The sequence below is a fragment of the Heptranchias perlo genome, chromosome 31 (genome assembly GCF_035084215.1).
Source record: "Heptranchias perlo isolate sHepPer1 chromosome 31, sHepPer1.hap1, whole genome shotgun sequence".
Lineage (NCBI taxonomy): Eukaryota > Metazoa > Chordata > Chondrichthyes > Hexanchiformes > Hexanchidae > Heptranchias > Heptranchias perlo.
The window spans coordinates 16770829-16784078 of record NC_090355.1 but is presented as its reverse complement, the minus strand read 5'-3'; the positions used below and the strand labels follow the sequence as shown (position 1 = coordinate 16784078).

The window sequence follows — 13250 nt, the reverse complement described above, 5'->3', positions numbered from 1 at the left end:
AGTTTTGAATATACTCAACCACTGAGCATCCACAGTCCTCTGGAGTGGAGAATTCGAAAGATTCAAACCCTCTGAGTGAAGAAATTTTTCCTCATCTCAGTCCTAAATGGCCGACCTCTTATCCTGAGACTATGACCCCTAGTTCTAGACTCTCCAGCCAGGGTAGACAGCCTCTCAGCATCCACCTTGTCAAGTCCTCTAAGAATTTTATACGTTTCAATGAGATCACCTCTCATTCTTCTAAACTCCAGAGAACATATGCCCATTCCACTCAATCTCCCCTCATAGGACAAACCTCTCATTCCAGGAATCAATCTACTGAACCTTTGTTGCACCCCCTCTAAGGCAAGTATATCCTTCCTCAGGTAAGGAGACCAAAACTGTACACAGTACTCCAGGTGTGGTCTCACCAAAGCCCTACATAATTGCAGTAAGACTTCCTAACTCTAATATTCCAACCCCCTTGCAATAAAAGCCAACATATCATTTGCTTTTCTAATTGTTTGCTGTACCTGCATGTTAACTTTCTGTGATTTGTGTACAAGGACATCCAAATCCCTCTGAATACCAACATTTACTAGTCTCTCACCTTTTAAAAAATATTTTGCTTTTCTATCCACCAAAGCAGATAATTTCACATTTCCCCACATTATACTCGACCTGCCACCTTCTTGCCCACTCACTTAACCTGTCCATGTCCCTTTGCAGCTTCTTTGCGTCCTCCTCGCAGCTTACTTTCCCACCTTGCTTTGTTTCGTCAGCCAACTTGGATACATTACACTCGATCCCCTCATCTAAGTCATTTATTTATATATATATATATCCTTGTATAATGTAAATAAGTTTTACCTTATTGCATGAGCGAGCTCCACACATTTCCACTGTTCCACATGCTGTCCATTTAGCTGTAATAGAGTATCTAATGATTGTAATCCTGCTTGATCAGCTGGGCCGCCTGAGAAAAACCAACAAAACTGCACTGATTAAGAATGTGTGATTACATGGGCTGAGCAGATATTCAATCAACGTCATTTGCATGCAGCATTTCAAAGGTAAACTAAAACAATTACTTTAGCCGAATGTTTAGGTACAAGTTCTGAAAAAAGGTCAGAAATGCAGAAAAGCACTGCCAAAGTTGGATCTGATGTAAAAAGGCAAGACTCAAACTTAAACACATCCATGTATATCTGCAAGTCCCTGCTAAAAGGTAGTTTTGTTATGGTTATGGTCGTGAATTAACATAGAATAATAAAATGAAGTAAAACAAGAACAGTACTACCAAGACCATTTTATAATATCGGCATGTTTGAAATGATTTAAAACCTCTTCTGACAAAGCACAAAATATTTGTTTTTAATTTGAAAGATAAAAAACAATCACTGATATTGCAACTCTTATTTTAAAGGCAGGATCTACACAGCATTTTAAGGTGAGTAAATGAAGAGGAGATGTGATTTTTCATTTCGCCTGAACCACTATCGAACTTTAAATATCTTGCCTGGGTCTACTGCTTGCACACGGACAGGAGCATCGCAGCAAATTGTGAAGCCAAAACCATCTTTGCCTCGTGGGATTATAATCTGAAATAAACCGCAAAAAAACTAGTAATATAAAATCAATGAACTTTCAAGGAATCATGTGCTGCTCAATATATTTTAACTAATAAGCTTATTCATACAAATCTTTAGCAGCTGTATAATACATCTATTTTACTCAACAACCACAACATTATAAATAAATATGAGAATAGATTAATCTGATCAGTAGCCTCTGATTTTCAGGTGTGAAATGGGTACAACTGGCTTGAAAATAGGGCGTGCGCATTTTCAGTCGGGGAAATGATGGCACAGGAAGTTGCCATCTGAAACAGGTGTTAACTTGATTTAAATATCTTGATGAAGTCCTGATTACATCATTTGACTTCCATGCTATTTCTTAACATTGATGCACATCCAACACTGAGTCTTTTACCCATCATCTACCTACAAAGGACTAGGCTGTACACAGAAGTTAATTTCAAAAGCCCTGCAAGAGGATTCTCTGCATAATTTTGCAAGCCATTTCTCAACAATTTTTCTTGTTTTTCTATTGCAGCCCACTACCCAGCCCCCTTCAGCAGCTGCCATAATGCCAATTTCCATAGGGAAATTCTCCCATATGTCCATTTTGGAGGAGAAAGAGGGCTAGCAAAGGGATCTTATGAAAATCAGCCTGCACCCCTCTACACCCAAGCACCAATAGCCCCACATCAGAATCTACAGGTAGAGGCACACGTACATCCATTTATCAGATGATCAGTGCTTCAATTTACAAGGTGATGCTATGACAGAGTTTTGCTGCGTGTACCAAGCTGATGCACAACCGAACTACTCCACAGGCACACAGCAGTGCTAGTGGCAATCTCGGTCGCATCTGCACTCAACTTTCATCACTGGGAACTTAGTAGCTTAAGATAAACATGAAGCAAGTGGCAATGCCTTGTTTGCTTGAGAGTGATAGGATTCCTGAAGATCCAGGAGGTACGTAACGTACCTACTTGCTCATTTACACAATTTACCTACATGAATAGAGAAAGATTCCAGTCTCTCAATGTACAGTTCATTTGCAGACATCAGAACCACATTGCGCAAGTTAATGCCCACTTTCCAGGCAGCTGTCACAATGTCTTAATTTTAAGATAGTCTACTGTCCACACCAATATTTGACCTACAAGTCTCCTGGGCTATCAAGGCTATCCTCTGAAGCCATGGCTCATGCACCTGATCAGTATCCCAGGACACCAGCTGAGCATAGGTGTAATAAGATGATTGCAACCACTTGAGTTATCATTCAACACAGCATTGACTTGTTGAAGCAGCACTTCAGGTAGTTAGACAAATCTGGTTACACCCTGCCACACAGCCCTTTCTTTGTTCCCCTAATTAAGGAACATGGTAGTCTGCTATGCTACATAACTTTGACTTGCAAAGAGGGACCATCATGGAGACCCTGAAGAAAGAAGGCCACCAAGTGCAGCAGGTGAACCAAGAGCAGCAGGAGCAGCCTGAAATTGTGGCAGCTGTGAGAACTAGTCATCGAGCTCTTAAACAGAAGACCTCTTAATTTGGAATTGTGCTCACAACATTAACAATCCCGTTTACACCTTCTGCCTGCCCTCCCTAAATACGCCTTTACCCACAGTGCCTCAAATCTTCCACGCAACTCAGATCTTCCATTCATCGCGCCTGATGAAACATGCTCCCAAATCTTTGCAAGAACACTCGCTGCACACACAACAACTTAAGTGCAATATTTTAAATAACCAGACACGATTGGGCCGATTTTAACTGTCAGCAGGAAGCCGGCGGCAGCAGATGGGAAACCAGCTCGGAAGCCCAGCAGATTAGAACTGTCGGGCCTCATTTGAATGCCAGTCCGCTGCTCAGCTGTTTCAGGCGGAAAGTGGCAGCTGGCGGGGGAGAGACAAAGATCAGATGGCCTGGAGACCGCCCGCAGGCACCGATAGACAGCTGCTAGCAGTGAGGTAAGTGCGGGAGGAGAGGTGTTGCATCGATTTTGGCAGCAGGGGAGGGTGGGGAAGCTCGGGACAGCAAAGGTCCGAACTCCTGCTTCTCCATGCCCCACCAAGTAAAGACTTTTTAAACTTACATGAGCGGGCCTCACCGGCTTCCCAACAGCTTTACCTGCCAGGGCGGCCATGGCAGGTGCCCCGCTCAAGAGCGAGTTAAAATGCATTGGGATCCCATGTATGTGATATGACCCCGATTTGCATTTATTAATGAGGCTCTTGTTGGAGTCCGGCAGGTACCTCATCCACTGCCAAAACCAGTGGTTAGAATCATACAGCACAGAAGGCAGCCATTCGGCCTATTAGGCCAGGCTCTCTGAAAGAGCTACCAATTAGTCCCACTCCCCTGCTCGTTCCCCATAGTCCCACAAATGTTTTGTTTTTAAGTATATATCCAATTCCCATTTGAAGGTTACCACTGAATCTGCTTCCACCACCCTTCAAAATCAAGAATCGTCAGGAATGCAGCGGCAAATGGAGCCCCTCCATTTTAACTGCTTTAAAATTCACCCTGTTGTGTTGGAGTGTCTACAGCTTGCTTCCATGGTGCTTCTGTGTCAGTCCGTGACTTGTGTGGTCTTAAACCTAGTCATATGCTTCATCTAGTGCTACCTCAGTGGCATAAATACATGAAATGCTGTGTGTGGATAGCAGCCTCTTGGGTTAAGGGTGCCCCTCATCTCCTGACAACTCAGTGCTGAAATGCAGGTTACACCAATTCCGCTATTGCATGGGCAACCTAGCCCTAAGTGCTTTCTGCCACGTGCATGCATCGGTGGGGGATGGCAGCAGTGTCTGGATTTGTTGGCACCCTGAGAGACAGTGTAATCATCTGTTCCCCTGCTGCTGGAGACTGCCTTACCATAGTCATTGATCAGCATCACAGCAGTCCTAATGGCATCAATGGCATCAATGAGATCAATGAAGGCAGAACAGATAGCCTCAGCCACTTTGGATCCCAAGGTCTCCATGGCAGCAATCTGAGCATCGACGTGAAAAGCACCAACTACCCTTAAGGCCTATGGCATAGGGGGCTCCAGTGCAGATCTCCCTGGAGTTGCCACATGCTCAGTGGTGGACTGAACTGTTGCAAAATTGTCATGCAAGCCTGCGCATGTGGCTCGTGGAGTCACCACCCAATGTGATATCTGCATCACAGTGCTTGACACCTGCACACTGCTGGTTAGCCTATAACTACACCAATGCTTGGCACTTATTACAAAAAGGTACCATGAGATCCAGATCCCCGGATTCATCAGCTGAGACAGGACACAAGATGACCCTCCAGACAATAGGTTCCTTTTCCACCTCAGCCACGACCAGTTGCTCACTTGTCATTGTGTCTTACCCAGTATACCCATCTAGCTCTTGTATAAATTCCCAGGTTGGATTTTAGTAGCTAACAAATTAACTTGTAAATCAAGAGAAAATATTGACTTTTCGAAGTAACATTTTAAATATATCATGCATCTGAGTCTTGAAATCTCAAACCTTACATTAATTACAATATCTCTAGTTTACATTTTACTGACAAAAATAATATTTTGAATCTATGAATGTCCAATGATTGAAATGTACCCAAAGTCGAAAAATGTTATCACATTCTACAGCCATAACTTTCAGTAAGTGGATAAGTTTCAATGCAACTTTAGGACTTTTTAATACTGTAGAAGAAATTATAATACCGCAGTAGAACATTCTAAATTCCATACTTCAAAATATGTCACATAATTTAAACCTGAGTTGGAAAATAATCAAATTATTTCTATTTAGAAGTTAGTTACATATTTTATATAAATGTACAACCAATTTGACAAGAAAAATTAAAAGGTACTAAAAGAATCAAAAAATCAAACTCACTTGAATTAGGAATGTTATGAGTGAACAAAAATCATAAACACTTCTTCAAAAAAAATGAATTCAGCTTCTGTACATATTATTAAATTGAGTTCATAAATGTTATACCTGTTGCCTAATTGCTTGAAGCATCGTTGAATCTTAATAGTTCTTCTTGCAATGGGCTGAATGATCTCCTTCTATGCTGTAGTTTCTATTTTTCTGCAACAACCACCCCAGTTTGCAGAGCCGTCTAGTTTTATAGAGACCTGGCTCTTTCAAAGATCTAAACACATCTTGCATATTCCATTAAATAGATTCATTGCTTCACATGTACAATGAACTGTTGGACACGGAACAAATTTCCCGAAGTTGTGTGTTCCTGGCTTAAAAGTTTCAGAGCGGGCTCTAGTTTAGTTGGCATAACCACCCATGGGAACCCAAATTTAGAAGAATCACAGGAAGCAACCTTTCACCTCCCAAACCTCTGGCTCTGCTGCATGCCTCTGAACGATAAGCCAGAAGGTTTCCTGAAAATTTCACTCAGCGAGAAATAAACTTACTTTTATGTTTAGTTGGTTTCTATGAAGTACTTAGTATTCCCTTGGTTCCTCCTAATCTTTGCAGTCTGCTCCTTTCAGCATGTTTACATACTGGTGAGAAATGTTTGTTATAGTATTCCCAATAACATACGCAGGCATTGGCTAGTAGTGATAATTTAACTGAGGATTACACAGCAACTGATTCTGTACTAGGAACAATGGCACTAATGATTAGCAGATTTTGCTTAACAGTGGGTAAAAAGATATTTTGCGGATTAAACTGAAGAAAACCCCCTTTATGTTTGATAGCCAATGAAAGGTTTAAAATTCTAATGCACTTAAAAAAAAACCAATTGTGTTTCCTCTACTTCCTCAGTGTCTATGACTCAATGTTGTTTCATGATTGATTTATATAATTAAGGATTAGGCAAGAAAAAGCCAAAAGTACAATCAAACTGCTTTGTGGGACTGGATACCGACAACAACAGTAGGTTAAAAAATAATTACACTGATTGATATCTTAGATAACTTTTTTTAAAGTAAAAATCCCTATGTGAATATTATAAAAAATCCAAAGTACAAAATGTTGCACAAGAGAATTTAATCCTTACACACAGACAAAGTGTAAACGCTGTTGAATCAAGCTTCCTATTTCAACTCCAATGTTTACTTTATTATTTCCCATCTTTGTCTCACATATAAATCACAAGCAAAACATTTTTCTTAGCATAACAACCATTAATAAAAAAAATGCATTGGGGACCTTTCATAAAAAGGAATATTCAATATTTATGCAACATAACATTTTCCCAACTCCAATATAAAGCCCATTTACCACAAATAAAACATAGAAACAATTTTAAAATCATAGTTTTAGTCTATATATTTATACGAGCAGTGCAGAAACAGACCATTTAGCACATCATATCTTCAATCGTGTTAGTCTAATCTCACGCTCCTGCTTCCTCCCCGTGCTCTTTTTACAAGTAACTACCTAATTCGTTTTTGAAGAATTTAAGAACTGCTTCAACAACAGCTTGTGGCAGAGAATGCCACATTCTAACAATCCTCTTGGTAAAGAATTTTTTCTAACCTCCCTGTTAATTATTTTTGTGATTATCTTTTCTATGATTCTTAAATTTGTGCCCTTGTTACCATCTCAATGACCAATGGAAACAATTAATCACTAGCATAACCCTTTCATGATCGTGAAAACCTCTATCAGGTCACCCCTTAACCTTCTCAGTTATGGTGAAAAAAGCCCAAACTTCTCAAGTCTCTCTTCATACCTATAGCCTCTCATCCCTGGTAATATCCGAGCAACTTTTAACTGCACTATTTCCATTGTTTTTATAACCTTCATTTCACGGGCTGCCAAACACTGTGCACAATATTCCGACTGGAGCTTAATTAAAGTCATGTATAAGTTTAACATTACTTTCGTACTTCTGTATTCTATGCTTCCAGATACAAAACTAAATATTCCATTTGCCTTTGTGCTGACACTTTCAATGTATGACCTGTGCACCTTCACACTAAGGCTCCAGTGCTCCTCTACACCATTTAATATATTACCATTTAAGGTGTACTTCTTTTCCCTATTCTTCATTCCAAAATATATTATTTCACCTTTCTCGACAATGAATTGTATTTGCCACATATTTGCCCATCTTTCTAGGCTATTTATGTCCTGTAGTCTTTTACCATTCTTACAACAATGTGCCATACCTCCTAATTTGGTATCAACACATTTTGATTTATTCTCTCAAGTCCAGATCATTTATGTATATAATAAATCGGAGAAAAAATATAATTATAGTCTCTTTGCAAATCAATTACACAGATTTTATGTTTTACAGAAAAAAAGTATCAAAAATACATCAGATTTAAAAATATTAAAATTTCTATTGTGAGATATTCTTCCAAGGCATAATTGCTAGTGATAAGAATAATATAGCAATATTAGTGTCAATATAACTGGTTAAGAAGTATAAAAAATTAAATATTTATTACATTTATATAAAAAGGTCCAAAATTACAAACAGCAATTAATGGAATCATATAAGCTAAGGAACTTTAAAATTTTATAATGAACTATATTTTTCTACGAACAGAGTCTGAAGAAATTAGCCTCAGCAGACGTCGAAGTGGCTTTAGATAATGTTAAAGTTTAGATTTTATTAACAAAGACTAAAGCTCAAATTCCAGAAATTGCTTCAACATTTCACCAAGAGACACAAGCATACCTTCAATTGCAGCATATCCTCAATGCCTCTATTCTCATTTTCTACTGCACAATTTTTCATGGCAGCTCCTGAAACACACAAATCAAACATTTAGCCATTCTTAAACTTTGTCCTGTAGTTCTGAAACAAAATACTTTGCATGTACCAACGTGTTCTTGTTCGCAAACCGACATCCATTCCAGTGCAATCTATTTATACCAACACCAAACAAACTGCCATCATGCAATTAATGTATTCCCACCACCATTTAGATTGGATACTTTCCCAATGAACATTTTTAGGTTTGCAGATCTCCTTGCCTTTTGTGTCCATCATAACCTTGCATATATTCAATATATTGAACGTTAAGAACGGAATCTAAAAAGTGATCAACTATTTCAAATCAGAGAAGTCCCAGAATCAACTAAAAAAAGGACCAATTGAGAAAGTTCCAGGAATCATTTGAAATGCAGTGAGAAGTGAATAGAAAACACAATTATACAACCTTCTAGAAAACAGTTAATTGAGTTGATCAAAAAACAACAAAAATAATTGTTTCTCTTTCCCCTCCCTCCATTAGAAAGATTTAAGGAAGAAATGCAAAATCTTTTCATTTTTTAAATTTAAATATTTTGCTCCCTTCTTTTGCTACATTTCAATGGTTAGAAACAACAGATAGAGGGAAGATTATGGACTGGAAAATGAACAAAAAATGAATCAACGGCAAACCAAATCTTTTCTGTTTGTCAATTGGCAGGTGGCTTTCTGGAACCAACAATGTGTCAACTATTGACAAAAGAAGCCCTTGATTTAAGAGCCATAGCCTCTCAATAGCAAAGCTGTCAAACAAAAATTCTTCAGAAAGAGAGCATGGGCAGACAACTGCAAAAAGGTTCTCTCCTGCGAGGAAGTGATATACAGATATTGGGAGCTGTTGTTTCCAAGGTCGAAATGAGCTACCGTAATTAGTTTTGGTCTTTCCACTCTTTTTTTGAAAATGAGGCAATAGAAGGAAACATGTTCAGAAACAAGTTTCCAAGAGAAGGAACAAACATCCAGTTTCTATGTTCACTTGTTTGCAGTTTTGAGGCAGAAAGAGAAGTCCTGGTGATTGACTAGTGATGTGATGAAGTCTATTGAAAAGTAACCCCAATCCTGAAAATGTCCTGGACTACCTCTAGTTATTGCTCATGCAGGCCACCACTTCAGATCCTGAACGCATAATTTGTCATGGCAGATCGTGCACAGATCAGAGAGGGAAATTGGGGAAAAAGTGCATTGGAAATAGTATTCTGCAGTGCAGAATGGTAGAATGAAGAAGAAAGTTTCAAAAAGTGACAAGTGGAAGAATGAAAACTCTGCAGCGACTAAACGATCCAAAAGCGGAACAAAGTAAACATGGCGAAAACATGCATCCCCACACTCCCAGGAGCTTTTTCTCACTTAAAGCAATTCCTCAACCCAGCTGAGTTGAAACTTGCCCCCAAAGAAAGAAAGGCTTGTATTTTTTATAGCGCCTTTCACAAACTCAGCACGTCCCAAAGCACTTTACAGCCAATGAAGTACTTTTGAAGTGGAGCCACTGTTGTAACCTTGGAAATGCGGCAGCCAATTTGCGTACAGCAAGGTCCCACAAACAGCAACATGAGAATGACTAGATAATCTGTTTTAGTGATGTTGGTTGAAGGATAAATATTGGCTCGGGCACCAAGGATAACTCCTCTGCTCTTCTTCGAATGGTGCCATGAGATCTTTTATGTCCACTAGTTTAACATCTCATTCAAAAACCCACACTTAAGAACAAATGCAGGCCTATTCCTGATCATCCTTGAGAAGTAACTCACCCCCACCCAATGAGAAGCAAATTCTTCCTTCCCAGCCACTGAGAAACAACTCATGCCTCTTCCAGCCCCTCACTCAGAAGCAACTCAGCACCACACCACCCTGAACTAAAATCCTACCCTCTGTAAAAGGAAAATGCTCCCCCCCCCCCCCCCCCCCCCATACACGCCCTACAGAGATGGAATTGGGCCCTGGCATATTACTTGTAAAATAAATCAACTAGTTGATTTACAATCGGTCTTTCTTCAGTCCGCCATCCAGTTAATAGGGGAAACACACATAAGGGCACATGCAAAATTATAGGATATAGTTCAATTAACACTGATGACCCGTGAGTCATGCTACCAAAGGACTTGATGGCAAACAGTAATGGTAAACTCCCGGTCATAAGGGACATGGGATCCATTTACAGAAGAGACTGATGACAATACATCAGACAGAATATTTAGTGCAGACCTAAAATTTGTAATAAGTGGCCACACTTCAATTGTACTCATTCCTTTCTGGCCCAACTTGCCCCTCCTCACCCCCATATAAATGCATTCTAATAGCCTCTTCAGCTGTGCCTTCTCTATCTTGCCCACCACTCAAAACTTCCAGAGTGGCAAAGAAGTAGAAACACAGTTACAGGAGCATGGACAATAAGATGATCTACAGTGCTCATAGCACTACTGTGCTTTGTGCACCAGCACTTCAAAACATTGCATATTGAGGCCTACTCATCGGATTGTTACAACCTTGAGGTCTCTCTGTTTGGTCCTTGCTCTCCACCTTTGGCATTACCATACATTGTACCCTGTTGCTTGCCTCTTCTTCCTGGGCTAACTTTATATACATCCTCCCTGCTTCCCATACCTCCCTGCTACTCATTTGCTGCCCCAATACCTCTAACAACATGATAGGAAGATCTACTTTATGTAACAGATAAAAGGTTCCTAAATCTAGTATTGCAGTAGAAACATGGCTTGTTAAGGGGAGTGGGTGAGAAACAAGGAACTTCAAACAGTTCTGTGATAAATCATCATAGTCAAATTACTATTGATACCTGTGGAAAGTGAAGAAACAATCCAACATTTCTGAAAGTAACTATATTAAACTACTCCCCAGTAGGACTGCATGTAAACCATAGCTACATCAGCATATCCGTTTCTGTGATTATTTGCATTATATTTATGATGCATCTGCCCACTTTCTAAAATTATACAAGTGCAGTATATGTATATTGCTATGATACAAATTGTCATGTAATTTCATCATACAATGGAATTTAGAAGATTATGCACTTCATTCCCAACATTGCTCATTCAGTCTTACTAAGTATTGGTCTGCAGAGTGCCATGGACCAACTATTCAACTTATGATTGCACTCCAGTCAGGATTGATTTGTGGAAGATATGGTTCACATTAAAAATATTCTTCTTAGGGCAAGAGGCTCTCTTATATCAACATTTTAATTGAAAAAAATTTCACTTCATGACATTGAAACCTATTGAGAACCATACCATAATGTATACCTTGAATTGGTTTGAGGCGACGTGTGGCCACTTTCAAGTGTTTTGTCCTACCTAGATCCTCTCCAAGCAGATAGTACCAACCATTGATATCCTATAATGAGTAAAAAAGGTCAGCAAATCAATCAAAAGCCAACTCAAAATCTTGCTGTTATTACAAAAGCAGTTTGCAAGACAGCCAAACTAATAATATATAATTAGGTTTTTGCTCCAGCAACTTCATCTTGTGAATATTTTTCGCGCAACATTGTACAATTTTAAAGTATCTTGAAATCCATAGTACAGTCCGAGATTCTGTAACATGTTTACTCAGAATACAAAATTCACTTAATATTTGTTTCTAAGTTGGAGTAAATGTTAAAAAACCAAACACAAATATCTATTACCTTTCTATCTCTACAATAGAAAAAAAAATTGGGGGGGGGCCTTGTTTGGTGTTTTGAGTTAGTGGACCCCAAGTTTAAATGCAACCATGACTAAGTGAAAATCTCATTTCTCTGCTATCTGTAAGCATTGTACATTTAAGTTATGGACAGTCTTGATTCAGTTCTTGAATACTCACAATTTGGCAACATATTAGCAGCTAGAGTCATACGTGACACAAAGGAAGATTGTCAGAGGCCTGTCCTCACAGCCACAGGATAACGCTGCAGGAGTAGCTCAGGGAAGCGTGTTCAGCCCAACTATCTTCCTCTGCTCCATCAATGATCTTCCCTCCATTATAAGGTCAGGCGTGGGGCAGTTCACTTACAATTCTACAGTATTCAGTTATAAGTACTCCAACATTGAAGCAGCCCATGCCTGTCTACAGCAGGATTTGAATAACATCCAGGCGTGGGATGACAATTGGCAGGTAATATTTATGCCAGGTAATGACCAACTCAAACAAGAGAAAGCCCAGTCATAACCCCATGACCTTCAATGGCACTACCATCACTGAGTCCCCCCATCATCAACATCTTTGGGGTCACCACTGATCAGAAGCTTAACTGCACCAGCCAAATCAACACCATGGCTACAACAGCAAGGCAGAGGCTGGCTTCTCTATGATAAGTGGCTCAGCTCCTGGTCTCTCAAAAGCCTATCTGCTAGCTACAAGACTCAAGTTTGAAGTGCATTGGAATACTCACCATTCACCTGGATGGCTACAGCTACAACAACAAAAGAAGCTCAACACCATCTACGTTGTTTGATCAATGTTCCTCTCAACAGGCTCAATGTGCACCTTCTCCATCATCAGTGGCTGCAGTACAATCTACAGGATGCAGTGCAGCACCTCACCAAAATTACTTCGACAGCACCTCCCTCCCATGCAACCTCTACCACCGAGAAGGACAAGAGCACCAATTTCACAGAATACAATTACCTCCAAGTTACCATCCAAGTCATACACCATTGTTACTTGGACATATATCACCATTCCTTCATCTTCACTGGGTCAGTATCTTGGGATTACCTACCTAACAACACTGCGGAACTACCATCACCATAAGACTTCAGCAGTTCAAGGAGAAAACCCTCCATCTTCTTCGCAAGTTAACTAAGGATTTGCAATACATGTAGTCTTGCCAGTGTCACCCACATCCCAGGAACAAAGATAAAAATGTTTCACTTGACAATGTCATAACAGAAAGTGGAGGGAGGTTTGAGACAGCCAGTAGAGACAGTGAGAATGAGTGCAATCCACAGCAAAGATCCTCCGCAACTCCACCGAGCAGCCCCTTCT

At 39.7% G+C, this 13250-nt stretch overlaps 1 protein-coding gene across 11 annotated transcripts in view; it reads right to left on the bottom strand.

Moving 5' to 3' along the window:
- Positions 1 to 13250, bottom strand: part of rgs3a (regulator of G protein signaling 3a) — a 257200-nt gene that overhangs the window by 152418 nt on the left and 91532 nt on the right. For 10 of the 11 annotated variants that reach the window (XM_067969628.1, XM_067969627.1, XM_067969631.1 and 7 more), the window contains 4 exons: positions 11528 to 11618; positions 8193 to 8260; positions 1499 to 1580; positions 850 to 955 (listed from right to left, as the gene is read on the bottom strand). In XM_067969628.1, coding sequence (XP_067825729.1) covers positions 850 to 955; positions 1499 to 1580; positions 8193 to 8260; positions 11528 to 11618 — 347 coding nt within the window. Of the gene's footprint in view, positions 1 to 849; positions 956 to 1498; positions 1581 to 5533; positions 5638 to 8192; positions 8261 to 11527; positions 11619 to 13250 lie in introns of those variants that run through there. The other variant, XM_067969633.1, reaches the window with a different exon arrangement.